At 42.0% G+C, this 24,573-nt stretch overlaps 3 protein-coding genes across 3 annotated transcripts; 2 read left to right on the top strand and 1 right to left on the bottom strand.

The window, feature by feature from the left end:
* The first annotated feature begins 3,956 nt into the window (after nt 1-3,956).
* On the top strand, nt 3,957-19,062 carry LOC6050195 (sin3 histone deacetylase corepressor complex component SDS3). The gene is made up of 3 exons (XM_001866806.2): nt 3,957-4,485; nt 4,570-4,651; nt 17,454-19,062. The coding sequence occupies exons 1-3, from the start codon at nt 4,233-4,235 to the stop codon at nt 18,625-18,627; spliced, it is 1,509 nt and encodes a 502-aa protein (XP_001866841.2). The 5' UTR covers nt 3,957-4,232; the 3' UTR covers nt 18,628-19,062.
* A 1,528-nt stretch (nt 19,063-20,590) lies between these two features.
* Nucleotides 20,591-21,607, top strand: LOC6050194. Its single transcript, XM_001866805.2, has 2 exons — nt 20,591-20,794; nt 20,857-21,607. The coding sequence occupies exons 1-2, from the start codon at nt 20,591-20,593 to the stop codon at nt 21,568-21,570; spliced, it is 918 nt and encodes a 305-aa protein (XP_001866840.2). The 3' UTR covers nt 21,571-21,607.
* On the bottom strand, nt 21,601-24,008 carry LOC6050193. Its single transcript, XM_038249254.1, has 2 exons — nt 23,319-24,008; nt 21,601-23,160 (listed from the first exon to the last, which is right to left on the bottom strand). Exon 2 carries the CDS (start codon nt 23,147-23,149, stop codon nt 21,707-21,709), a length of 1,443 nt encoding a protein of 480 aa, XP_038105182.1. The 5' UTR covers nt 23,150-23,160; nt 23,319-24,008; the 3' UTR covers nt 21,601-21,706.
* Nucleotides 24,009-24,573: the final 565 nt, after the last annotated feature.

Raw genomic sequence — 24,573 nt, 5'->3', positions numbered from 1 at the left:
TTGTTATTTATTGTCTAGTTAATTTTTTTGTTAAGACCGAGCCATGCGGTAAGGCTTCCGCCTCGCAAATGGGAGTTCAGAACCCGGTGCGGACCAGCATAGCTGGTGATCGTTTTCCTTCTGGATACGATTTCTAAGTAAAGGAAAGGTAGTTTATCGTCACAAGCTGTACATTATCTTCTTGGAATATTGACATTTAATCTCATTTAACACTAAAATATGTTTATAAAGTTAGCATTAAAAAATGTTAACGATTGATTTCGTCCTCAAAAGGCTGGATAATATTTTATTTTTTCTAGTTATTTATTTTTCGACAAAACATATTCAAAATTATTCATCAAAAACACAATTTGAAATATTTTTTCACAAAAAAAAACTTTTTTTCAATTGCACATTTGCTGGCTCTTTCACCCTATATTTAGCGTCAGAGGGGTAAAGCGACCAAATAGCGGGGTCCACGGTCCAACCAGTGTGAGTATCGCGGCCCATACATACAATTTGACAATCTTGCCATCAGGCTGGTTCATAATAAAACGAAAAATCTGGAGCAACACGAGAAAAGGGCGGATAAGCATTTTGACATCTAGAATTATTCTGCAAATTCCGAGCCAACAGGTAACTTTTTCACAAAACTCGATGTGTTAAACAATAGCTGGCCTTCCCAGCTACCATCTAACGTAGCGAGTTTTGTTAAATAGTAACCTGTTGTTTCGGAATTTGCAAAATAGCTCTAGCTGTCAAAATGCTTATGCGCCCTTTTCAAATGTTGCTCCAGAAATACAACAAAGATGAAGAGCATTAGGCCATACCACTTATCATGTAAAAGAAATGTAGTTATTATAAGAATGTTCAATAAAGACATATTTAATTTCAAACTTCAAAAAACTTCCTGTTGTAAACACATAATACAAAACATAAATACACCCAGAGCTCCATCGTGTACTTATAATAAAATAATAATATAAAAGTTTTGAAAACGAGATTTTCTCCATCGTCGGTTGTAATTTGTCGATGGTAGATCGAGAAATTACGATCGAATGATCTCAATCTACTATCGACCAATAGATGAATCCAGTTTGAAATGGCCGCTAGGTGGCCAATGGTGTTAGAAATGACAGCTTCCATGTATTTGAATATGGGAGCTCATGAAAACTCAATTTGAGCAATAAAATGATTATTTATGATAAAAGTATTGATTGATTAGGTGCACAAAATGTGTCTAGAATGTTATTAAAATGAAAACTGCTCAAAAAATTTGCAATCGAGATAAGTACACCATTCGATTCAGCAGGAATTTTGGGCACTAAAAATATATAGTTTTCATATGTTAAGTATTTTATTTTAAAAGATAATTAACAAAAAGTATGAAAATCGAGACATTTAGTATGGGAGCTGTCAAATCTCTCACCATCAAAAAGCAGCGTTGAGCTTTCGCTGGATTTGTCTATTGCGACTTACCATCGACAAACCTCGATCGTTAGTCGAGAAATTACGATCGAATGCAATAATCACCACGGAAGTCTCGGGCGATGTTTCGACAGGAAGCTGTTCACGTAGCGCTCGTGGAACTCTTGCGTCCTCTTTGAAGACGTCCTCGTAGCGCGCAAACCACGCATCGAAGGAAGTTCCGTCGTCCGGGCCGTAACGGAACTTCCTTCGATGGCTCACTCAAATCCTCGATTGGCCTGTTGGAGCGCCGCAATCTGCTCCTGCTGGGTGGCGTTCTTCTTTATTCTGGATCAGACGACATCTTGAGAGCTTGAACTTCACGAAGCTTGAAAACTGTTTTGCTTTTTCTCGTCGCCAAACTGTCAAGTCTGTTGCTAGGCAATGAAAGACTGTTTCGTTACTAGACTAGACCGTTTATTGAATAATGCGTCCGACTTTGTGGTGCTGCTGTAGGCATGGCCTACTACATATTTTCAACGACAAACTCAGCATGGATAGTCCACCGGGCGCGGCACCCACGCGGGCATCTTCGGGCTGCGTTGAATGCGCACCTGCAGTCCACGGTATGAGCCTAGGGCCGCCTGCGTGGCCGCCGTGACCAGCTCGCAGTCCACCAGCGTCAGCTGCTTAAGCGCACGCTGGCAACGGGTTGCGAGCAGAACGACCGCCTGGTCCGTAACTTGGCTGCATTCGGTCAGGGTGATGCGCTCCAGCCACGGGGACAGACTCCCGAGGGTGACCCCCGTTACGGTGGCCATCTTGGCCAGACGAAGCTCGGTCAGTTGGGGACAGGCGGTGAAGAGGCGGGTCAGGTCCTCGGAGGTCATGTCGCACTCGGAGAGGCGGAGACAGCGCAGATGGGATGGTCCGGGTGGTCGGAGGTCGGCACGGTCCAGGGCGCGGACAGCGTTCAGGGTGAGGTGGCGCAGGGGGGATTGCGGTTGTAGGGCGAAGGTCAGGACGTCGGACCAGCTGTTGAGGGCGCACACGGTGAGCTTCAGGCGGCGGAGGACGGGGCAGTTGTTCAGGAACTGCTTCAAGTGGACCTGGTGAGGGGGGCTTTGACTGAGGAACAGGTTGAACTGCAGGTCAAGCTTTTCCAGGTGAGCGCATTTGTAGCCGTTGAAGATGACCTCGCGCGAGTTGGTGGAGTAGTTAAGGTACAGATCCTTCAGTTCAGGCATGAACTCTAGAAAGGATGGAGTGGAGACTTTGGAATCGTCGTTCACGGAGACGGAGAGTTCGGTCAGCTTTGGGAGATTGCGACCAACCTCGCAGAGGGCCTGAAAAGAGAGATTCTGCTTAGTTTTCTGAATCAAGCTGCATGACGAAGGACCTACCACGGTTGAAAGCCGGGAAAGTCTAATTTTAAGTTCTTCGATGCTTGGTTGGGCGCGGGTCAACCTCAAAATCAGCGATTCCTCTTCCTTCGAGAAGCACATGTTGAAGGGCATGGCCGTTTTTAGCCGGAGTCGATCCAGCGTGGATATGACCTCCATCACTTCGGTGTTCAAGCCCCACTGAAGAACCTTCAGCGTACCTTGTACGGCTTTCAACAACCCATTGAAGACATTCTGCTTCCACATGGGACCTTCCTGGATCAGCGTCTCCAGCGGGGCATCGAGCGCCTTCAAGCCCTCCCACGGAACATGATGAACACCCATTTGTTTCAAACCCGGCAACCGGACCCTCACCTGCCCCAAGTCATCTTCTGGCCGAACGTCCACCTCGGAGTACATGTGCAGCAGAAACAGGTTCGGCATGTGCCGCAGCATCTCCACCAGCACCGGATGTCGCACCTGGCAACCCACCAGCTGCAGATTGTACAACCGCTCAGCAAACCCCCCCGCCCACCACCCCCCAATCCCGTTCACGATACAGTGCCGCATCGACACGATCCGCACCTTCCGGGGCAAATCCCGCGGCCGGTACTCCTCATCGATCCACGTGCGCTCCGGAAAGCGCACCGGAATCCGTTCCAGCAACTCCGCACAATCGTCCACCAGGTCCCGCAACCGGCGACAAACCCGCCGAACGGCCAGCAACTCCGTCCCGTTGAGTAGCTTGAAAACCGGCGGCCAAACCGCACCCGGACGGCACTCCGCACAGTACCAGAGCAGTCCGCGGTCCGCGCCGGAAGTGAGCACGTCGGCCGTTAGCGAGTTGAGCCCGGCGCAGTCCGGGTGGAAGCGACGGCCGCACGGACCGCTGCACGGAGCGGTGGGTTTGGCCGGGGGGACGATGGCGAGGGAGCAGGTTCCGCAGAGGTGGTCCATTTTTCCGGTTGGCACTTCACTGGAGTTCAGCTTGATGAAATTTGGCGCCAAAAAGATTCACACCGAGTCGTAATTTACCCACGACTTGAACAAGTTCAATGCGACCGTGTAGATCAAACTCAACATTCGCCCCCTTCCAACTCACCGTGCACAACAAAAGACAGCTGTCACCGTCGCGCGTTGGTGCAAGTGAAACGAGAGTTGGCTTCTGCTCTCCCTCTCGCTCTGCCCTTCGCCGATCATTCTAGTGTCCGCGGACGACGATTCGCTGGACGACATCGCAGCAAGTCGCGACATTTTTCGCTCTCAACAAAAGTGTTTTAATCGCGGAGAAAACGGGATTAAAAAGTGTGTGTTTCCGTGCGCTGAAAGCAACCGCAGTAGGCTCTTTGTTGCGTGTCCGCGTGAAGAACGGTTTGTTACGTCTGCCGGAACTGGGCGTCTTTTGCTGGAGCAGGAAAAGTTTGCATTTTTTCTCCCGAAGGGGTCAGCGGAAAGAAAAAAAAGATGTCTTCTTCGCCGTACATGAATAATATCAACAACAGCAGCGGCACTAGCGCTAGTGGCGGCGGCCACCATCACAACAACCACAACAACAGCCAAGAGTACGGCGCCGATCTGCTGCTGGACGGGGGTGCCCCGGGGGAAAGCAACAACCATCACGCCCAGAACGACCCGTTCCTGGAGGACGGACCGATGATGATGGGGGGCGCCGCCGCCGGGGCACTCGACGATGACAACGTTGACGACAGCGAGGAAGGTAAGAAGTCATGGCTTGCTGCGGGTTTGTTTTTGTGTGGGAGAGTGGTTGAAAAATATGTTTGTGTTTTTTGTTCCGTTTTAGACACGGAAGAGGCCAGCGAAACGGAGATGGGTTCCAGCAGCAACCACCGGAACGCAGACGAACCGATCGAGATCAAGGAGCAGTGAGTATTATTCGGGATATTCCTATTGGAAGGTCAATGGACGCTTGGGGGAAATCAATTCGAACGTAGTCATTTTGTAAACAAATTCAGGAGAAGCTTATTGGACTGGCAAAACATTTTAACAAGGTATGGTCCAGTTGGATCCTTTCGGTTTCCGAAGTTTTTATGAAAATAGGGAGAATTACTGGTTCAAGGAACCTTATTTACCGAAAATCTGGGTTGAGATTGGGTCTTGGGATTTAGAGTAATTAGTGGCAACGGGCCGTATTTTTTTTCACTGTGCCACAGCCCTGCAAAATATGTTGGCTGACATATCGGACGGTCAGTAAAAAAAAACTAACTTAATCCACCTATGTGGTTGGAGCCTTCCTCACAACAATGGCTGTATATAAGTTTCATCTATTTTTTAGATCCGGCTTCAAAAAAGTACCTCAATATCACTTAAGTGGCCATATCTCGAGACAGGGTTGCTAGATGTTCAATGTTTTAGACTCGTTGGAAAGGTTTTTTGATAACCTAACCAACAATGGGTCAGATGGTGGATCCGGACATAGTTTACATACATTTAAGTGAGATTCGGCTTCAAAAAAGTACATCAATATCAATCTGTATAAAACTCGATCTATGGGACCCTAAACCAAGTCGAATGCAACAAGTTCGGGTCAAATCGGTTCAGCCAGTGCCAAGAAACATGAGCTTGTTTGTTGGTCACATACATACATACACACACACATACACACACACATACACACAGACATATGTTCAGTTTTCGATTCTGAGTCGATATGTATACATGAAGGTGGGTCTACAACGTTTTTATACGAAGTTCATTTTTAGAGCAGGATTATAGCCTTACCTCAGTGAGGAAGGCAAAACAGCTAGAATTCGCATGACAAAAAACATTTGCTAGAAAGAGATAGCAGATCTGATGCAAACAAACTCTCAGCAGCCATGTAAACATACTTTAAATGTGTTGGTAAATTTATGACTAGAAAGCCTTATGCACCTAGTGATTTGTTGACATTTTTCGGTACCCTCCGCAAACGTCAAACCATGCAAATTTGTTGCTGGATCTTTTCCGGAAGAGTTAGTACAAAATAGGAAAGCAAAAAATACAAAAAAAATATACATAAATTCTAAAATACAAAACCAAAATACAACAATTCAAAACTACAAAAATTCTTGAGCAACATTTGAAAAGGGCGCATAAGAATTTTAACAGCTTGAACTATTTTGCAAATTCCTAGACTACAAATAACTATTTCACAAAACCCGGAGTGTTCCAAAAGGTAGCTGTGAGGGCCAGCTCTTGTTTACCCTTAGTTTTGTGAGTTTTGTGAAAAATTTACCTATTGTCTCGGAATTAGCAAAAGATTCACCCTGTCAAAATGCTTATCAACTATTTTTTCGATTTGCTCTAGAAATCAAAGATCTGAAAATTTTAAACCATCAAAATAATAATATAAAATTCAAAAATATTAAATATGAAAGCACAAAAAAAACTCTGCGAAAACAATTCAAAGATTCTTCAATAATTAAAGTAAATTACAAAAAAAATAAAAATAATAATAAAAAAAAATAAACGGTGCACAGCAACCAGAACTTTTGCACACAGATTTTTGTTACAGATATTTTAGTATTTTCAAAACTACGGGTACTATCGAAATATTTTTCGATTCTTCCCCTAAAATACTGTCCACAAAGTAATTTACAACAAAGTTTCACTAATTTTACAATCCCGTAGTTGCAGGATTGGGTCCGTAAGTTTGACAATTTTGGAATAAGAAGACAACAACTTCCTTCGTTGCCACCCTCAAGCTACAGTAATTGAACCACAAAATGCAAAAATATAAAAAAATAAAACACGGAAATTTTCAAAATAAACAGAAATAGAAAAAAATACCACCATAAATACAACAATTCCAAGATAAACAAAATGACATAAATACAAAACAAAAAAAAAATACAATATTTTACAAAAAAATACAATACAAAACAAAAATTACCGAAATTCCAATGAACAAAACACACACAAAAAAACATAATTTTAAGATTTTATGTATTTTAGAATACTTGTATTTTTTTTGTAAAAAAAAATCTCAATACATAATAACAAAAAAACCAAATCATAAGAATACAAAACTACAAAATTCAAAACAACATAAATTAAAAAATACGAAAACAAACACAACACAACAATAAAACAAAATTACCAAAAATTAAAACTAACTAACAAAAATTCAAAAATACAAAAAAAAGAGAAAATAAAAAAAGCAAACATACAAAAAAAAACAAAACAAGGAAACAAACATATTTCAATGAAATAATTTAAAATACAAAAATAAAGCACGGAATTTTTACTATAAGGCTTTCTAGTCAGAAATTTACCAACACATTCAAGGTATGTTTACATGGCAGCTGGAAGATTGTTTGCATCAGGTTTCCTATCTCTTTCTAGCAAAAGTTTTTTGTCAGGCGACTTCTAGCTGCTTTTTTTTGACTGACCGCCCGATATGTCAGCCAACATACTTCGCAGGGCTGTGACAGCTCGAGCTCGATCATTGTTTGCATCAGGACACTGTGACGAGAAATTCGTCATTTTTGGGTTAAATTATATTTTTTTCACTGGGCCTAGAAAGCCTTATAGACAATAATAGAAAGTTATAAACTAGGGGTTGGACAGAGTCGATGGTTTTATTATTCGTCAATCTATTGACGGCGGTTTTGATATTTTCGTCAATAGATCAACGAATAGTTGAGCTAGCGTTCCCACCCAGTATTATTAATCTCGGTCCAATTTGACATCTTATAAACAATAACATGTACTTGTCTGAGTCGTGCATTTCATTTTCAAAAAAGTTTGCGCAAAACGGAGTTTAACACAGACACTGGGACACGGATATCCGGAATCTACGAAACCTTCGTATGACCCTTCTGCCTGAGCCGCCCAACGAGAAAAAAACAGAATCAAATGAAGTGGACGAGGATTTAGTAAAAGCATCCAGAACGGTCCACACTCCACAATCATGCTATTTGAGTTGTGTGGTGCCCTAAGACGTTAACGGCACGGAAGCTCAACAACGAAGCCAACAACTTCTTTCAGAATTGGTTGTATTGGCCTCCATCTGCCCTTGAAGCATAAGGTGTCAAAGTTTTTCCAGCATCCCTGGACTTTTGCTGTGGATTCCGTGGAACCGTCTTCAGCACGCCGGTCGCACAGCACTACATACACATAAAGATTGCTCACAATCTTTGGAAGCTCATCTTTCCCAAGTCAACCAGGGAAGTTCATCCATGACGACTTCCGGCGTGCCTACGGCTTACGAGGTTATGGCTATGGCTATGGCGAGATTATGGCATTGTTAGCGTTCTTGCCAGGGTGTCTAGCCATGCTACAGGACGAAACGTACCCCTCCTCTCCCTTTTTTCGGTGGTATATGAATAAAAAGCGGAAACAGTAGTATATTTACAAACAATGGCAAATTGAAGAATTATGAAAAGATTTAACACAAAGAGTCAGAATTCGTCGGCTTGAATCCCGTGAACCGTTTGTAGGTCTGGTTGAAAAAGTTCAGCTACTGAGATGACATTGATTTAGCACCTCCACCTTCGCGCTTGAAGTGCTCGAGTTGGGAGCACAGTGCCGGATCAAAGTAAATCTTGCTGTTGGTTCCCGGAATCATCCGACCGCCACCGCCCGTGGCTACATTGGGATTGCGTTTGGTACTGGGGCTGTAACCGCTCTGGATCAAATCACATTACGTAGTGGTCGGAAAAGGCCATCCGACCGTCGTTGTCGATGTTTCAAACGGTGTGACGGTGTCCGGCAGTTGGTTGATCTGGTTCACCACACTATGTTCCTCGATTTGGAACCAATTTGGGGGAGGTCGTCACTTTCCATGGCGGGGGATTTGAAGCGGATTTCGAACGTTTCCAGACTGTCGTCGTCGTCGTCGAACAGCGCCAATCGGTGTACTTATCGTCAAAGTATTTGCTACTTGTCCAAGGTCGCTGGCTCGAGACTATCTCTGGGGAAGCGATTCTTGGTCGTTTCGGTAGCTGTGAGGAGGTTGACGGAGTTTGGGAGGTTCTCTTCTCTGCTCGTATTTTGCTTCGGGTCTCGATTAAGTCGGCAAGCAGGAGGATGCTATCTGCGGGGCAAAGTCAATTGAAGCATTGTAGATAAACTTAATCAAGCTTTCGAATACCATTTTGTTGAACTCGATCTCGCCAGTAGGGTGCATTTTCAACACCAAGATGATCTGGCCATTTGGAATCTGAGCCGTCGATTCTGATAGAACTATTTGCCGGGGAAGAAACGTAAACAAAACAACTTTATTGCGTGTCTTCAAATATGGTTTCTCGTTAGAAAACCTGTCTCCTTGAATACGGACTGTTTTTCGAGTTTGTCAAAACACACTCGCAAGAGGACACATCTAGGCCGGAGTCGGTGGACGTTGCAGATCTAGACTCGGAACGAGAACTCCTGCAAATGTCTAATGGCTGCAGGATCGCGATCTAATGGTGGTTCGATCTGCAACCGATCAGATACCACACGTCCAAGAACCATCTCATTTTCCAAACTGCACTCTTGCAGCGGAGGAAGAGGAAACACACCTTGACTTGACTTTCTCTGCATCGTCACCACCTTCCCTGGCCACCGATTCCACGGGTATTGTTCGGTTTTCTGGAACGACGTCGTAACCGGTGAAATTTGTTTTGTTTTGATTTGATTTCAACTGACATTTCAACTCAACAAGGTTTTTAAAGGCATGGTGGGATTTCGTTAATATATTGACGAAATGTCGATATACTGACCAATTATTTTAATGCGTTAATAATGTATTGACCGATCTGTCCGACCCCTAGGTTATAAACCTACAAAAATACAACTATTCAAAGATAAACAAAATGACATAGATACAAAAAAAAAAAAAAACAAGTAAACACAAGAATTTTCAACCAAAAATTACAAATAAAATGACAATACAAAACTAAAATTACCAAAATTCCAATTTACAAAATAACGATAATTCAAAATTATAAACAATCAAAACTATAAAACACAATAACATGCAAATATAAGTAACAAAAAATATAAACAATCAAATTACATAAATAAAAAAACACAAAAATACATAAACAAATAAATATAAAATCACGCAAAAATTTTTGACTATAAAAATACAAAATAACAAAAAAAAATGTTATAAAAATACAAAACCGCAAAATTATAAACATGGAAAATTCCAGAAATTGTAATCTGCAAAAATACAATAATCCAAAAAACATAAATTCAAAGATACGTAAACAAACACATCAGAGCAATAAAATATAATTACCAAAAATCAAAACTACAAAAAAAAAAAATAGAAATACAAGATAAGAAAATATAAAAAGCAAAAATATAAAAAATCAAGAAAACAAAAATGTATTAACAAAAACGTTACTTAATCCACCTTTAGGTGGTTGGTGCCTTCCTTGCATTCATAAAAGTGAATACCCTACACAGCCTCAAAAAAGTGTAAAAATAGCACTTATTTTTATCAAAATATCTGCGATCCGGCCTAAAAAAAGTGTATAAAATACACTAAAGTACTTATAACTTTTGATAGAGTTGTCAGATCCTCAATCTCTTAGGCTTATTGGAAAGGTCTTTTGATTACCTATCCAACGATGGATCGCATGATAGATCCGGACAGCTTTTTCATCAAAATATTTGAGATCCGGCCTCAAAAAAGTGTATAAATAACACTTAAGTGCTCATAACTTTTGATGGGGTTGTCAGATCTTCAATCTTTTGAATGCATTGGAAAGGTCTTTCAAATACCTTTCTAACAATATGTAGCATGACGGGGTTTCTTACAAAATCCACCCTTTTTACAATCTTCAGAAGTTTAGCTAAAATCGTTTTTTTAGCATAACTTTTGAAGTACTTCACTAAACTTCATAATATTAACTAGGGTCTTGTGGGACACCAAGACGGATTGAATGAGACCAAAACGGTCCAAATCGGTTAAGCCAGTCTGGAGATAATCGTGTGCATATTTTTCGGTGCACGGACTCACATCCAGACACACGCACAGACATTTGTTCAGAATTTGATTCTGAGTCGATAGGTATACGTCAGGGTGGCACCCTCGGGAAAAAACCGGGAAAACCGGGAAAAACCCGGGAATTTATTCCACCGGGAGAAAACCGGGAAAAACTCGGGAATTCGACTGACAAATTGGGAAAATATTTAAAGTTTTGTCAAAATTTGAAAAATTCCTCTTAAATGACTTCAACGTATACTTTTCTCTATTAGAATATTACTCTAGTTATTGTAAATGAAGAATTCGGGAAAATAATGTTTGAATTTGTGTAATAGACTCAAGCTACTAGGCTTTGATTGTTTTTGTTTTTTTTTTTTTGTTGAGTATTCTATTGTATATTTCTTTGGCGAGGGGGAGAAGCAACTATGATTACCACTTACACCACCGGACCCGGTTTAAAAAACAAATGTTTGATAAGTTGCAATTTTTCTGATCAAGTTCGCGGTTCAATAGAAAATTTACTCAGCGCTATGATTTTTGATGTCTTATTTCAATAATTATTGAATTTCATAAGAATAATAAACAATTTATTTTTGTTTGATTATGTATTTCAATATCAACTTGAGGGTGCACAGCAGCCAAGGAAGTTGTTGTCTTTTTATTCCAAAATTGTCAAGCTTACGGATTTAACCCAACAACAATATGATTGTTAAAAGAGTCAAAATCTGCTTTATTTTTTTTTTGTTGACAGTAATTTTAGGGAATAAATAACCGATAGTTCCCATAATTTCGAAGATACTAAAATATGCGTACCGAAAATCGTGGTGCAAAAAGCTTAGCTTGATGTGCGCCGTTAAAAATAAGAATACAGTTCAGACTCGATTATCCGAAGGCCTCGGAAAAAATAAAAATATATAAATATTGAAATAAAACGCCACAGTTTCAACATTTGCATGGAAAAAGTGTTTTAAAATGCATTTTACACTTGTTCAGTTGTTTTTCAATCATTAGTTTTCAAATAATGTAAAATTTAACGAAAACAAAAAATTAGCGAAAAAAAATAATAAACATAGACAATTTTCAAAAATTCTAATGATTTTTAAATCAACCCAAACATGCTAAAAACGATTCTGAATGCAGGTGAAAACATCTAAAATTGATTTCAGTTGATTCCACTTAAATTTTCATTATACTCAACAGTGACTTAAATTAAGGCGCTGAACTCGAATTTGATGTTAACAGTAAGAAAATAAAAAAACCAATTGTTTTTTATTGTTCAAACCTTCGGATAATCGAGACGGACTGTATACAATTTTTACTGTAAAACATTTGGTGGAATTTCAAAAATCTGTTTTCAGTAGTATTTTATAAGATGATTTTTTGCTTTCTCAGTCAAACAAATTATTAAGGACAAACTGCCATGAAACTTTGTGCTTGTGTTTTTAAATCAGATTTGAGTACTTTTGTACAATTTTAAAATGTCGGAAATATTTGGTATTTAAGATATTTTTATATAGTTATTTGGGAATCTTTCAACAGTTAAATGCCTATCAAATTGTGTTCAAATTCAGAACATTTGGAAAATATCTTTTCTTTAAAATTTATTTTATAAATTGTAATTTAAATTTTAAATAAAATTTTCAGATATTTTAAAATTACAATATTTTCAGAGTTCAACTGCATAATAGTCATTTCAATACAAACAGTCACTTTTTATTTTTATTCAAACACAAAATTGAGTTTTTGTTGGGTTTTATTTAATTCTCATCTGAAAATTCCGTAAAAAAAGATTAACTGAATTTTGGCTGTTTTGGTTGTGTTGTTCAGAAAATCGCAGCACGGTCAATTGATTTTTTATCATTCTGTGTTACTCAAAAATTTAAAAACATCCAAACATGTTTATTTTTTTCTTTTTTCAATAAATTTGGCATGGCTCATACAAAGAATGTATCGAGAATTATGTTTATGCTTGCGCGATCTGGGAGTCGCGATGAGGGGTTGAAGTACAGGCCAACCCAAAGGGGTTTTTTTTTACATTAAATTTTTTTCTAGAAATCATCTCATCAATACCTAAATGCTTGTCGAAGATACTAAATCGATCCGCTTAAAATGTTTTTAGTTACCGATTGTTTAAATATATGGCACTTTTTCTCTGGAAGAATCGTTCTTCTTGGATTTACAAAAGCTTTTTCAAAGAAAACTGAAGAGTATTTGCATAAATGTTGTTGTCTTTTGCAAATATTTTCTACCTATACTCATACCCAACATTGTAAATGCTATTTCCTGCTTTACAGTAATAATTTATGTAATTCTTAAATTTAATACAAAACGATTTTTTATTGATTTTAAGTTAAGAAAAATGGTGGAGCATGGAGATGAAAAATCACAAGCATTATGGAAAATAAGGATTTGGACTAAAAACTTTTAAAAACGGCTTCTTACTTTTTGTTCTCAATTTGAAAGCTCCCTTGAGAAATAAAAATATTGAACCAAAAGTATACGTTGTGTATGCGTTTAAAAAGTATTTTGATACTAACGTCAGTCTATAAAAAAAACATTGTAATTTGATTTAAAACTATATGGAAAAATTCCTTCAGGCCTCGGGAGAAAACCGGGAAAAACCCGGGAAATTGAAAATCCAAAACTGGTGGCCACCCTGGTATACGTGAAGGTGGGTCTACGAGGTCGAATAAAGAATTTCATTTTTCGAGTGATTTTATAGCCTTTCCTCATTGAGGTGAGGAAGGCAAAAAGTAAAAAATGCAAAAAATACAAAAATAAAACACGGAAATTTCCAAAACAAACAATACAAAATTGTAAAGATACAAAATTACCTTCAAAAATACAACAATTCAAATAAATACAATAACAAAACAAAAATAAACAAGAATTTTACAAAAAAAGAATACAAAGCAAAAACTACCGAAATTTCAATTTACAAAAAAAAACAATAATTTAAAACAACATAAATTCAAACACACAAAAACAAACACACACAAAACCATAATACAAAATTATATTTATTCAAAACTACAAAACTATAGAATACAATAAAATGCAAATATAAATAACAAAAAATATAAATAATCAAATTACATAAATAGAAAAACACATAAACAAAAACAAATCAAGCTACAAAAATTCACAAAATCGAAGTTAAAATATATGTGATATTCAAAAATAAAACTAAATTACATCAATACAAAAGCACAAAACAACAAAAATCAAAAATTTCAAAGTTACGAAAATTTTAATCCACAAAAAATACAACAAATCTGGAGTTTTTTTTTGAAAAGGACCAATAAACCAAATTTTCAGTTTTTGCTTTTTGGGTGTTTTTTAATACCCCTGACTCAAGGCGGTTTCAAAATCACCCAAAAAGCAAAAACTAGAAATTTGGTTTATTGGACCTTTTAAAAAAAAACTCCAGAAATAACTTGAAACACAACAAGTAACTAAAAATGCAAACCAAAACAAAAATACAAAAAAGCAACTACAGAAACTACAAAAATAAAAAAATAAAACAAAGAAAAAAGTTTCAATATATAAAATGTTAAAATCCAAGTCTTTACTCGATTATCCGTAGATTGAATCGAAATTCGTTTTGAACTTGCCAAATAAAAATTTAGAATACTGGAGTGTTTTTAAGGTTCAAAAAACAAAATATTTTTTTTTTGCTTTTTGGGTGTTTTAAAATTCTCTTGACTTAACTGCCGTTCTACGCATAATTGTCCCATGTTCAAAAAAGTGCATCTGAGAAAAACGGGATTGAAATTTTTCGACCGATTTCTGTGTTTCTACGCATAATTGTCCCGCGAGTTCCTATCCATCATATTTGTTCCTAATCGCCTAAGTTAGTAGTTTATCACTCTTATTTATGATCCTCTTGCTTAATCATACGTAAACAAGACACAATGCTTCGTTAAACTAATAATTCTATGAAAGAAAATATGTGGCGGGACAATTATGCGTAGAAGTTTAACGATGGGACAAACAGACTTGGTGTTGTTTTTGATGAATTTCCGAACAAGGTACTAGATTTTATGTGTTTTTTTAAGTATACGATAAACTAAACTTAAAAATGTCAAAAAGTCAAAATCGTCCAAAAATGACATGGGACAATTATGCGTAGAACGGCAGTTAAGGCGGTTTAAAAACCACCCGAAAAGCAAAAAAAAAAAAAAAAAATGTTTTGTTTGTTGGCAAGGAAATCACTCGAAAAATGAACTTCTCAATTAGACCTTATAGACCCACCTTCACGTATACCTATCGACTCAGAAACAAATTCTGAACAAACAATTTTCTCCAGACTGGCTGAACCAATAGGGGGATGGCGTCGCTATTTTTAGACCACGTTTTCCACTTTTTCTCATCGAAACCGACTACTTTATCGGCTTAATTTTGCTGGGCGAGATAGGACGCCGTCTATTTTTAGACGATGACTAAGCACTTTTCCACTCTTGCGCTTAAAAAAACCAGGTGGCAGCACGATGCAACGCCACGTCCCTATTTGGACCGTTTTGGTCTCATTCGATCCGTCTTGGGGCCCCACAAGACCCTAGTTAATATTATGAAGTTTAGAACAGTACTTCAAAAGTTATGCTAATAAAACGATTTTAACAAAAGTCCGAAAGATTGTTAAAAGCAGTGTTGCGATTTTGAGCGCTCATCCGCTCATGAGCGAGCATTTTTCGCTCATTCGTGAAGAGGAGCGCGACGCGAGTTAGCTCACGTTTGCTCGTGCTCGTGTTTGCTCATTTATTTTATGAGCGAAAATGCTCATTGCTCGCGCTCGCGCTCATTTTTGCTCATTGAGCAAAATGAGCGGTATGCTTTTACCTGTAGAGTTGTAAACGATTATATCTTTTTTTTTTCAGCAGAGCTTCGATGTAATTTTTTTTAATGGAGGCTTGGATATAATATTGAATGAAGATATTTTTCATAATTTTTGTTTTGAAGCTTGTTTTGGAGTCAGAGCTATGGTGGTAAATTAAGATCTGTACACAGTAAAAAAAACCATAGTAATTTTACATCTGGGAGATGGTACATCTTTTATGTCAGAAAAATGCACAATTTTACTTCTGAAAATGTGTAATTTTACCACTTTTCTGGTGTAATGCCACTTTTTCAGTCTAAATCGAGGTAAAATTATAACATTCAACCTTACAAAATTACACCATCCAAATGTACACTATTTTTTTTACTTTGTAGAAATAATTCGATTAATGAAAAATAAAGTTGATAATAGATTAACACGTGAAAGTGAACTATTTAATGAAGCTGAGAAGTATCTTTTAAGGAACACAAAAATGTTTTCTTGGTAATACGTTAAGTCATGTTTTAATTCCTGGTCACCTCATCATGTTTAGTCAATTATTTGAAAATAATGTTGCATAATATGTGTCAAATCTGTGTCTTAGATAATTTTCACATCAATTATTTTATTCATATGCTGGAGTTGATCCAAATAAATAAATGAGAAATGATAGTGCTCACAAATAAAAACATGTTTTAATATAAAAAAAACGATTTTCATCCTGTTTACATCTTATTTAAAAACTAACAATTCCGTACCTTGACAGTTTACTCTAAATTTGAAAATTAAATAGACTAAAAAGAGTGTCTGGGATTCTAAGCAAATTAAGACACTTTAATTGCGAATCAGCCATTTTTCATTTATCGGGAATTTAATCACAACTAGTTTTTCTTAATTATCAAACTATGAAAAAAATAATAAGCTGACAACATAATTGTTTCATTGATAATTTGATTTGGTTAGCCACGGTAAATTTTCTTTAAAAAAATTCGAATTGTTAAAAATCCACCAAAGTATTGATCTTACAAAAAACTGTGGTAGAAAAATATCATCCGCAATCCACCACGATCAATTTTTGACAGTTCGACGCCAACGAATTATTTCATGAAAATTTACCGCGGTTACCAAAAATCAAATTAACTATGCAACTTTGATGAGTTTGATTTGATGAAATTCAAAAGTTGCAATCCAATTGGCCTGTGCCCGATTCATCAACAATACTAAAAATCTACCTGCTTTGCTGATGAGCGCTCATTGAGCGAGAGTGCATGCGACGAGCATGAGCGAGCACGAGCTACCTGTGAAGTCCTCATGCTCATGAATGAGCGAGCACGGCTTCTGGCTCGCTCGCTCATTCGCAACCCTGGTTAAAAGGGTAGTTTTTGAAAGATACCACCATGATATACCTTTTAAGAAAGGTATTCAAAAGACCTTTTTAACGAGCTCAAACGATCGAAGATCTGACAACCCTATCAAAAATTATAAGCACTTTTTGGAAGCCGGATCTCAGATATTTTGATGAAAACGTTGTCCGGATCTATCATGCGACCTATCTTTGGATAGGTAATCAAAATACCTATCCAATGAGCTCAAAAGATTGGAGATCTGACTAACCTATCATGAGTTGTAAGCACATAAGTGCCCTGAATTATGAAGAACTGACTACCCAATCTGACGGCATGAATAATGAGTCAAATTGTTAGAACACTGAAATATCCTCCCTTTTGTGTCTATTTTGGATAGCATTAACCTCTAAATGTGAGGAAGGCACCAACCACCTAAGGGTGGATTAAGTAACGAATTGTTGATCTTTATTTAACATAAAACATATGGAACACACAAAAAAGTCCTTCTACGTAGCAACGCTGCTTGGATGGCACGTCGACGAACATAAATGGGTAATCATGCCTAACACTTTCCCTTTCTGCTTCCCCTCTCCCTCTCTCCCTAGAATGTACCAGGACAAGCTGGCCTCGCTCAAGAAGCAGCTGGACGAGCTCCGTTCCGGCACCCACCCGGAGTACTTGCGCCGGGTCAAGAAGCTCGAGCACCAGTACAGCGAGCGTATCCGGCTGAACGAAATCTACCGCGAGTACCTGATCAACTGCGTCGAGCGGGACTACATCCTGGAGAAGAACGCCGCCGTCAAGGAGTACGAGGAGAAGAAGGTCGACCTGAAGGAGAACCTGATGACGGACTTTGAGGACCGCCGGAAGATGATCGAAACGGAGCGGGCCACGATGGAGCTGACGGGCGATTCGGTGGACGTGAAGCCGACCATCACACGAAAGCTGCGCCGCCGTCCAAACGAACCGCTGCCGGTGCCGGAGAAGCGTCGCAAGCCGACGACGGGGCAGTTGGTTCTGCTGCTGGACGAGAAGGAGGTCGAGAACGATTTGAAGCTGATTAGCCGCGGAAAAGCGGCGCAGGTCATGAGGAACCATCAGCAGCAACAGCAAGCTAACGGCGGATCCGGAAGTGGTTCGTCCAACTCTCACACGCAGATTGCGCCAATCACAAACAACGGCACGGCGTCGATCGTCAACAACAGTGTCGTTGCTCCCTCGTCGACGATCCCGACTCCGACGCCGCTCATCAACGCCAGCTACCAAATCAACAGCTCCTCTGTTGGTTCAAGCGTGGCGGCACCGTCTACGACGACGACGGCCACTCCGTCGTCAACGGTCACTTCCAGCGAGCTGACGCTGGCTTTGCCCCAATCGACGACGACCCCGGCCGTCAGCAGCAGTCCGGTCGTCGCAGCTTCACAACCGTCGCCGGTGGCGACCCAGCCACAGACCGCGCCGACGACGACGACCCCGGTCAACGGTCAACCACCGATGGCGGCCGTGGTTCCGGTCGCGTCCCAGCAGAATCCAGCCCAGCCGGCGCCGCTGGTCGAGACGCGCATCGAGGACGGCAAGCTGCTGTACGAGCGCCGCTGGTTCCACCGCGGCCAGCCGGTCTACGTCGAGGGGCGGGACATTCAGCGCTTCTCCGCCAACATTTCCGCCATCGGCAGCGAGGCCATCTGGGTGAAGAAGACTTCGGACGGGCAGAAGGTGCGCATCTTTACGAACCAGCTGAGCCGCGGCAAGGTTTCGATCAAGCGGCGCGCCAACTGAACGGGAGATAGAGAGCGGTTCTTCTTTGTGTACTGTTCGTCCCCCAACATTCTTTTTTGTCTGTTTTGTGTCGCGCGATCTCAATCCTTTAACTACTTGAGAGCCAGAGAAAGAGAGAAAACAAATCTTATGTGAAAATTAGAGAAGAAAAGTATTTCTTAAAAGTCGAGTTCAGCAAACATGAACAAAACATTTGCGGTCTACTTTGCGTAAGGTAAATGACAACACGATTGATACTGATTTGAATTACTTGAACAATGAATCATTCAAAACTTGAATAAAAATAAACCAAGAGAGAAACAGAGCAGAGAGAAGAGAAATAGGTATTGTACTAGCCAGCTTAGGCAGCAGAAGCAGCAGCAGCATTACAAGTCTGTGTGTGTGTGAACGAGAAGTGAAAGTAAAGATGTTTTAAAACCTGGAAATTGAAACAAATGGTGGTGTTTTCCTTGTAGTGCGATATCACAAGCTCCAACTGTTTTACTTGACAATCCGAAATCGGGGTGGGCGCGTCGTCGAGGGAAACCTTATCGTTGAAGTCTTGCAGGTTAGTACATGATTTACCAGGACTCAGATTTTTCAGGAACGCGCAGCACAAGTCAGCAACTTGTCAAATTTGCAAAATGCAAAGTTTCTCTCAAAACTTGTTTGTCGGCGACTAATCCTGACTAACCTAGAGCTGCTCCTGACATTGTCAAACATGCTCCAATGTTTGCAGAAAATGTCGGTGAAGCAACGAATCGAGTACTTGGTTTCGTGTATGAAGGAAAGAATGGCATCACAATACTTGACGAAACTGCTATCCATGAGCATGACACTTGAGGAGCTGACGATCTCAGACTGCAGAACTGGAAAAAGGCATGCACGCAAAACTCGCTGTTTTACAAAGGATTTAAGTTCTACAACCAGCTGCAAGGAGTTTGTACCGCAACGGCCGTTGAAATAGAAGTGATCCACGATGGTACTGTGACGAATTTGATCAAAGGTAACACGAATCTGGGCGCTGTTTAACCCTATGTGCTCATATACGTGTGGAATAGCAAATGGTTCCAATACCCTAAATCTATTGATTGAGGAAAATACTCAACACAGATTCGTAAGAGCGCCTTCAGAAGAGATACGAGAGATATGGATGGGCATACACGGAAGTAGAGTAAGATTACAGGACACTCTTCAAAACACGAACCAAGAATTATCTGCTCGTAAACCTACCATGCTACAAAAATTTAAGTAAACATCTTCATCGAGATGACATCACAACTGCGTGGCTGCAGACCATTTTTCCAAAGAACTGTTTAGTTGAAGTGCTAATATATTCGTCAAACAACTCGTTTGAACATCACTCGCATTCTCTTCAAACTCGTCGCGAGATCATCACGCCATGGCCAACGTCGTCGCCCGTCCGCAGCAGTACGACCTACCGCCGGAACTCTGGCCGCGAATCTTTGCCCACTTGCCGCCCCAGCAGCTCTTGTCGCTCCGACTGGTTTGCCGCCGCTGGAAGGCGATCGTAGATCGCGAGCTGCCCCTCTGGGATCGCATTAGCATCCACGTTCCAGACGGAGTCACGCTGGACGCGCGATTCCGAATGAAGAGCTGTGCGCCATCAGTGACCTGCCTCAAGCTGACCCGGGCGCAGATCGTCACCGTTGGCTCGTGGTGGCGTCCGCTCGGCGAACGGTTGACCTGCATCGAGATGAGGGATTGCCGGGTGGCGCTCGGGACGTTGCTGAAGATGTTGAGGTGTACGCCAAATTTGAGGCGGCTGTCTTTGCGGTACACTGCGTTCACTTGTAGGAAGGAACCGGTCGTTAACTTCAAGTTGGATAAGATGGAGGATCTTGATCTGTACTTTGAGGAACTGTTCGAGATTTACGTACGGATCTTTCCTCGGTTGCGTAGGTTTTCCTACGATCAGCTGGAAACGGACTGGGACGGGATACGAGATCGGTTGATATAATCGATGCAGGGAACGCTGCAACATTTGGGGTTCTACCCCACGGCGAAGCTTCTTCAAGCCATGACCAGCATGGATCTTCTCCGGCTAAGCAGTGTAACGCTGTTTACTCACATGCAAGATCATGATCAGCATGACGCTGCGCGGCTGTGCCGCATTCAACCATCCCTGGAGCGGCTTGTAATTCCCGGTGTTGTTGCCCAAGATTCGGTGAGCATCTACCCGTTGACCTGGCGGGCGCCGTTGATGATCTAACGTCAGCTTTCTTTCAGATACTTTGCGAAATTGGCCGCAACCTGCGCGGACTCAAAGTCCTCGACACGTACATTGAAGAAGTGGAAGCTGGTCGGCCAACCTTCCTGGCTACGATGCCCAACCTGGAGCTACTGACCCTCAGAGGATACGTCAAGCAACCGATCGACTTCACCGGATTCACCAACCCCAATTTGAGGCAAGCTCGCTTCTGGTACTTGTCCTTCGAACAAGCTAGTCTGCCCTCATTCCTGAACGGTTCCCCCAACCTCCAACTCCTATCGCTGAGCGATTGCGATCTGACCGAGACCCGCTTCATCCAACCACGCATCAACCTGCTCCAAACTCTCGAACTCCTCGACGGCGACCAAATTCCCAACAAATCCCTTCTCCAACTGATCACCCGCTCGCCCCACCTCAAGACCCTGACGCTGAACCGGCTCCCGAACCTGGACGACGCCACGTTCCGGGCCGTGTACCGCGCGTTGCCCCGGCTGACCCAGCTAATGCTGGAGGCCTGCGACGGCGTAACGGTGACCGGCGGCTTGCGGCACCTTCTGATCCGATGGCCGAGCGCGTTGGAGCGGGTGGAGGTTCGGAGTGGTGAAGACGAGGCCGTCCGGAAGTTGGTGCGGGAGGTTCGTGAGCGGTTGGAAGGATTTGGGGTGCGGTACGAGGGGAGGCGATTGGGTGAAGGTAAGAAATCTGATATGAGACATCAGTTTAGTCGCTAATTTGATCAAAATCTTAATAAAAACAACGAATTTTGTCATAAAATTGTGATTTTATTTCTGGCAAAAAACAACACTCTCACGAAAAACGGCTCACTTTTGGGATCGAAGACTCTCGCACATTCTGTTTTCACCGTGGTCAGCTAGGAAAACGTCGAATCTCCTGGAATTTCGATTGCGACTTGGCCCGTATCTGGACGTGCTTGAGGGCACGGTGTCGGTCCACAACGACCCTGGCGCAAGCCGCCGTTACGGAGCAAAAGTCGAGCGTCAGCTGCGCGAGTCGCGGCAACTGGCGGCACAGCTTCCGAACCGTGGCGTCGCCAATGCGCGGCATCGATGTCAGGGCCAAGGTCGTAAGGTGCGGGGTCATTTCGGTCAGATGGAGCAGCATTTTGTTGGTGAAGGGCGTGACCGGGTGGATTCGCAGATATTCTAGGTTTGTTTGAGGTGGTGGCGAACTGGTAGGGATGGCTCGGTTTTCAAACTGTATGAACCAAAGGTCCAGATGGAGAAGCGACGATTGCGCGGCCAGAACTGCCAACAGGTCGGACCAGCTGTCCATGGCGCATTTTTCAAATTTAAGCTCCTTGAGCTTGCTTGAAAGCGACCGTAGACTGCTCACTACGAGTTCAACGCCGTCTAGTGTTAACTTCGTTAGGTTTGGGCAGTGAAATCCGTTGAAGTTCAACGCTTCCTGCCCTCCGCCAATGTCCAGTTCTTCCAGCAGCGGCATCGTGGCCAGAAAGTCGAGTCCATCTTCCTCCACCAATCCGACCGTGAGCCGTTTGAGTCCGGGAAGGTTCGTGCCAATTTCACAGAGAACCGAATTTCGTCGGATTGTAACGAGCAACTCTTCAAGGCTCGGCTGAAACCTGCTCACACTGAGCGCGTACTCGTCCTCCTGCAGGTCGGTCAGCTCAACCGACTTCAACTGGAGGCGCTCCAGCAGGCTCATTTTCTGCAGCACGTACGGCGTCATCCAAAGCTTCAACCGCTGCAACGTGTCCTGGACGGACTCGATCAAGCGCGCCGTCGCCCGGTCGTGCTCACCGTCGTCTTCCAGACTCAGCTCGCGCAAGCGCGGACACAACCGCCCAAAAAGGTCCAGCAGATCGTCGGAGTACTGTATCAACTCAAGACTCTCCAAACACTCCAACCGGAAATCCACAACTTCAGGATTGCCTCTAGAGGTAAACTCCACATAAATGAGCTCAAGTTGAGTCAAGTTCGGCGTCCGTCGGAGCATCCCAAGAAACGACTCCAGTGAAACGTGGCAACCTCGCATCCGTACGCAGGTCAAGTGCGTCGGCCACCACGAATCCACGGTCACGATCCTCACCGCTTCCAGTTGAACATCGGCAGCCGGTGCGATGAACGGTCGGAAGTTCTCGTCCAGCGTGACTTCGTCTGGAAATTTTATGCGAAGCCGGGCCCAGAGAGATCGCACGCGATCTGCGATCGTCTTCCAGCGGTGGCAAACCAGCCGGATCCGCAAGAGCTGCTGGGGCTTCAAGTGTGCGAAGATCTGCGACCAGAGTTCCGGCGGCAGATCGAACTGCTGAGCAACGACGCTGGCCATGGCGTGGTGATCTGGCAACGAGTTTGGGTAGAATGTGAATGACGTACCTTCTCTGGTGTTCAAACGGACGCGATGCGAGTTGTTTGACGAATATATTAGCACTTCAAATATACAGTAATCACCATCGGTCAAACAAGTTCGTCATCATCTACAAATCCTTACTACCTACTTTTTAATCCGGTGAATCTTTCCTTTGCAGTCTTTTATTTTGAAGGTATGCTTTTTAGACGAAGAGCTGCTTTCATCAACATCTATTGTTAACTTCGGTTATTCGGTTCGTTCTTATTTTCATTATGTCTATACCTATCTGGTGAAATGACGAGTTTTTCAATGTCAGTAAAAGTATACGATTCCTTTTGCCGGTACGAAATCAACACCTTCACGAAAGTTCGGAGGATGCGATCATCAATTTCTCGCATACTGAGCATACGGCTGTTTCCAGAGTTTTCTTCTGTGGTCACAGAACGTAACTCCCGGAATAGGTCCTCAGCTGGTTGGCTCGAAAAGCATTTATTACCATACAGACGTACACGTTTGATGTTATGTAGGTACTTTGAAGCACGTTGATCTGTATGACCTTTTGAAAACAGTCGCTTTTCTTCAAATTAACAATCAATGCCGATTACCAGAACATGTAACGGAAGTGCCGGTGAATGTTGCGGCACTTCAAAGGTTTCGCTACCTTGATCGAAATTTGCGGCAATGTACGTCGACTTCTCCGCCACAACCTTCTTTTCTTCTATCCTGGATTCTGGGGATGGTGAACGACGGAAAGGACACGATCGGCGGCGATTGTTGTAGAATCGAATGGGTCGTATACCCTCGGTTATCCAGATTTTTATGCGAAGATGGCGTTCGAATTGTGAACGCCGATACGTCAAAGTCACGCAGTGGTACCAACTAGAGAGCCTGGAGCTTATTAGAGAACGGACATCTCAAACCAAAAGTACCAATCGAAGCACGAGAACTGTCAAACGGAGGTACCAATCGAGCATAAGACAAAGGATTTTGCTCGATTGGTATCTCCGTTTGACAGTTCTCGTGCTTCGATTGGTACTTTTGGTTTGAGATGTCCGTTCTCTAGTAAGCTCCAGGCTCTCTAGTACCAACATTACGAAAAAAGTGTGCCATGGCATGACAGCCACATTTTTTTTTCAAATGTTGGTGCTACTGAGCGATTTTGACATTTCGGACGTTCACAATTCGAACGCCATCTTCGCTTAAAAACCTGGATACAAGGCATTGTTGATGCATGTTCGTTTATTTGAGGCAACTTAAACCTTCTTGATCATTCGCTGTCTAAAGGCTAGTATGCAGATCGGAAGAAAGGGGTCAAGAAACAGCTTTACGAACAGCAGAACAAAGGAGAGGGAGCGATTTCTTGGGGCTTTTCTTCACCCTCTTTGACTTGCTTGCGCTGCCGC

The sequence above is a fragment of the Culex quinquefasciatus genome, chromosome 1, assembly GCF_015732765.1.
Source record: "Culex quinquefasciatus strain JHB chromosome 1, VPISU_Cqui_1.0_pri_paternal, whole genome shotgun sequence".
NCBI lineage: Eukaryota > Metazoa > Arthropoda > Insecta > Diptera > Culicidae > Culex > Culex quinquefasciatus.
Note: the sequence above shows the minus strand (reverse complement) of the source record. Positions and strands in the feature narration are given on the sequence as shown.

Excerpts from the sequence above, each read along its gene's own strand:
- LOC6050195 (XM_001866806.2), top strand. The coding sequence starts at position 4,233 with ATGTCTTCTTCGCCGTACATGAATAATATCAACAACAGCAGCGGCACT. Across the intron at positions 4,486-4,569 it reads CGTTGACGACAGCGAGGAAG|ACACGGAAGAGGCCAGCGAA; the intron begins GTAAGAAGTCAT and ends GTTCCGTTTTAG. Across the intron at positions 4,652-17,453 it reads CCGATCGAGATCAAGGAGCA|AATGTACCAGGACAAGCTGG; the intron begins GTGAGTATTATT and ends CTCTCTCCCTAG.
- LOC6050194 (XM_001866805.2), top strand. The coding sequence starts at position 20,591 with ATGCAGGGAACGCTGCAACATTTGGGGTTCTACCCCACGGCGAAGCTT. Across the intron at positions 20,795-20,856 it reads GTGTTGTTGCCCAAGATTCG|ATACTTTGCGAAATTGGCCG; the intron begins GTGAGCATCTAC and ends GCTTTCTTTCAG.
- LOC6050193 (XM_038249254.1), bottom strand. The coding sequence starts at position 23,149 with ATGGCCAGCGTCGTTGCTCAGCAGTTCGATCTGCCGCCGGAACTCTGG.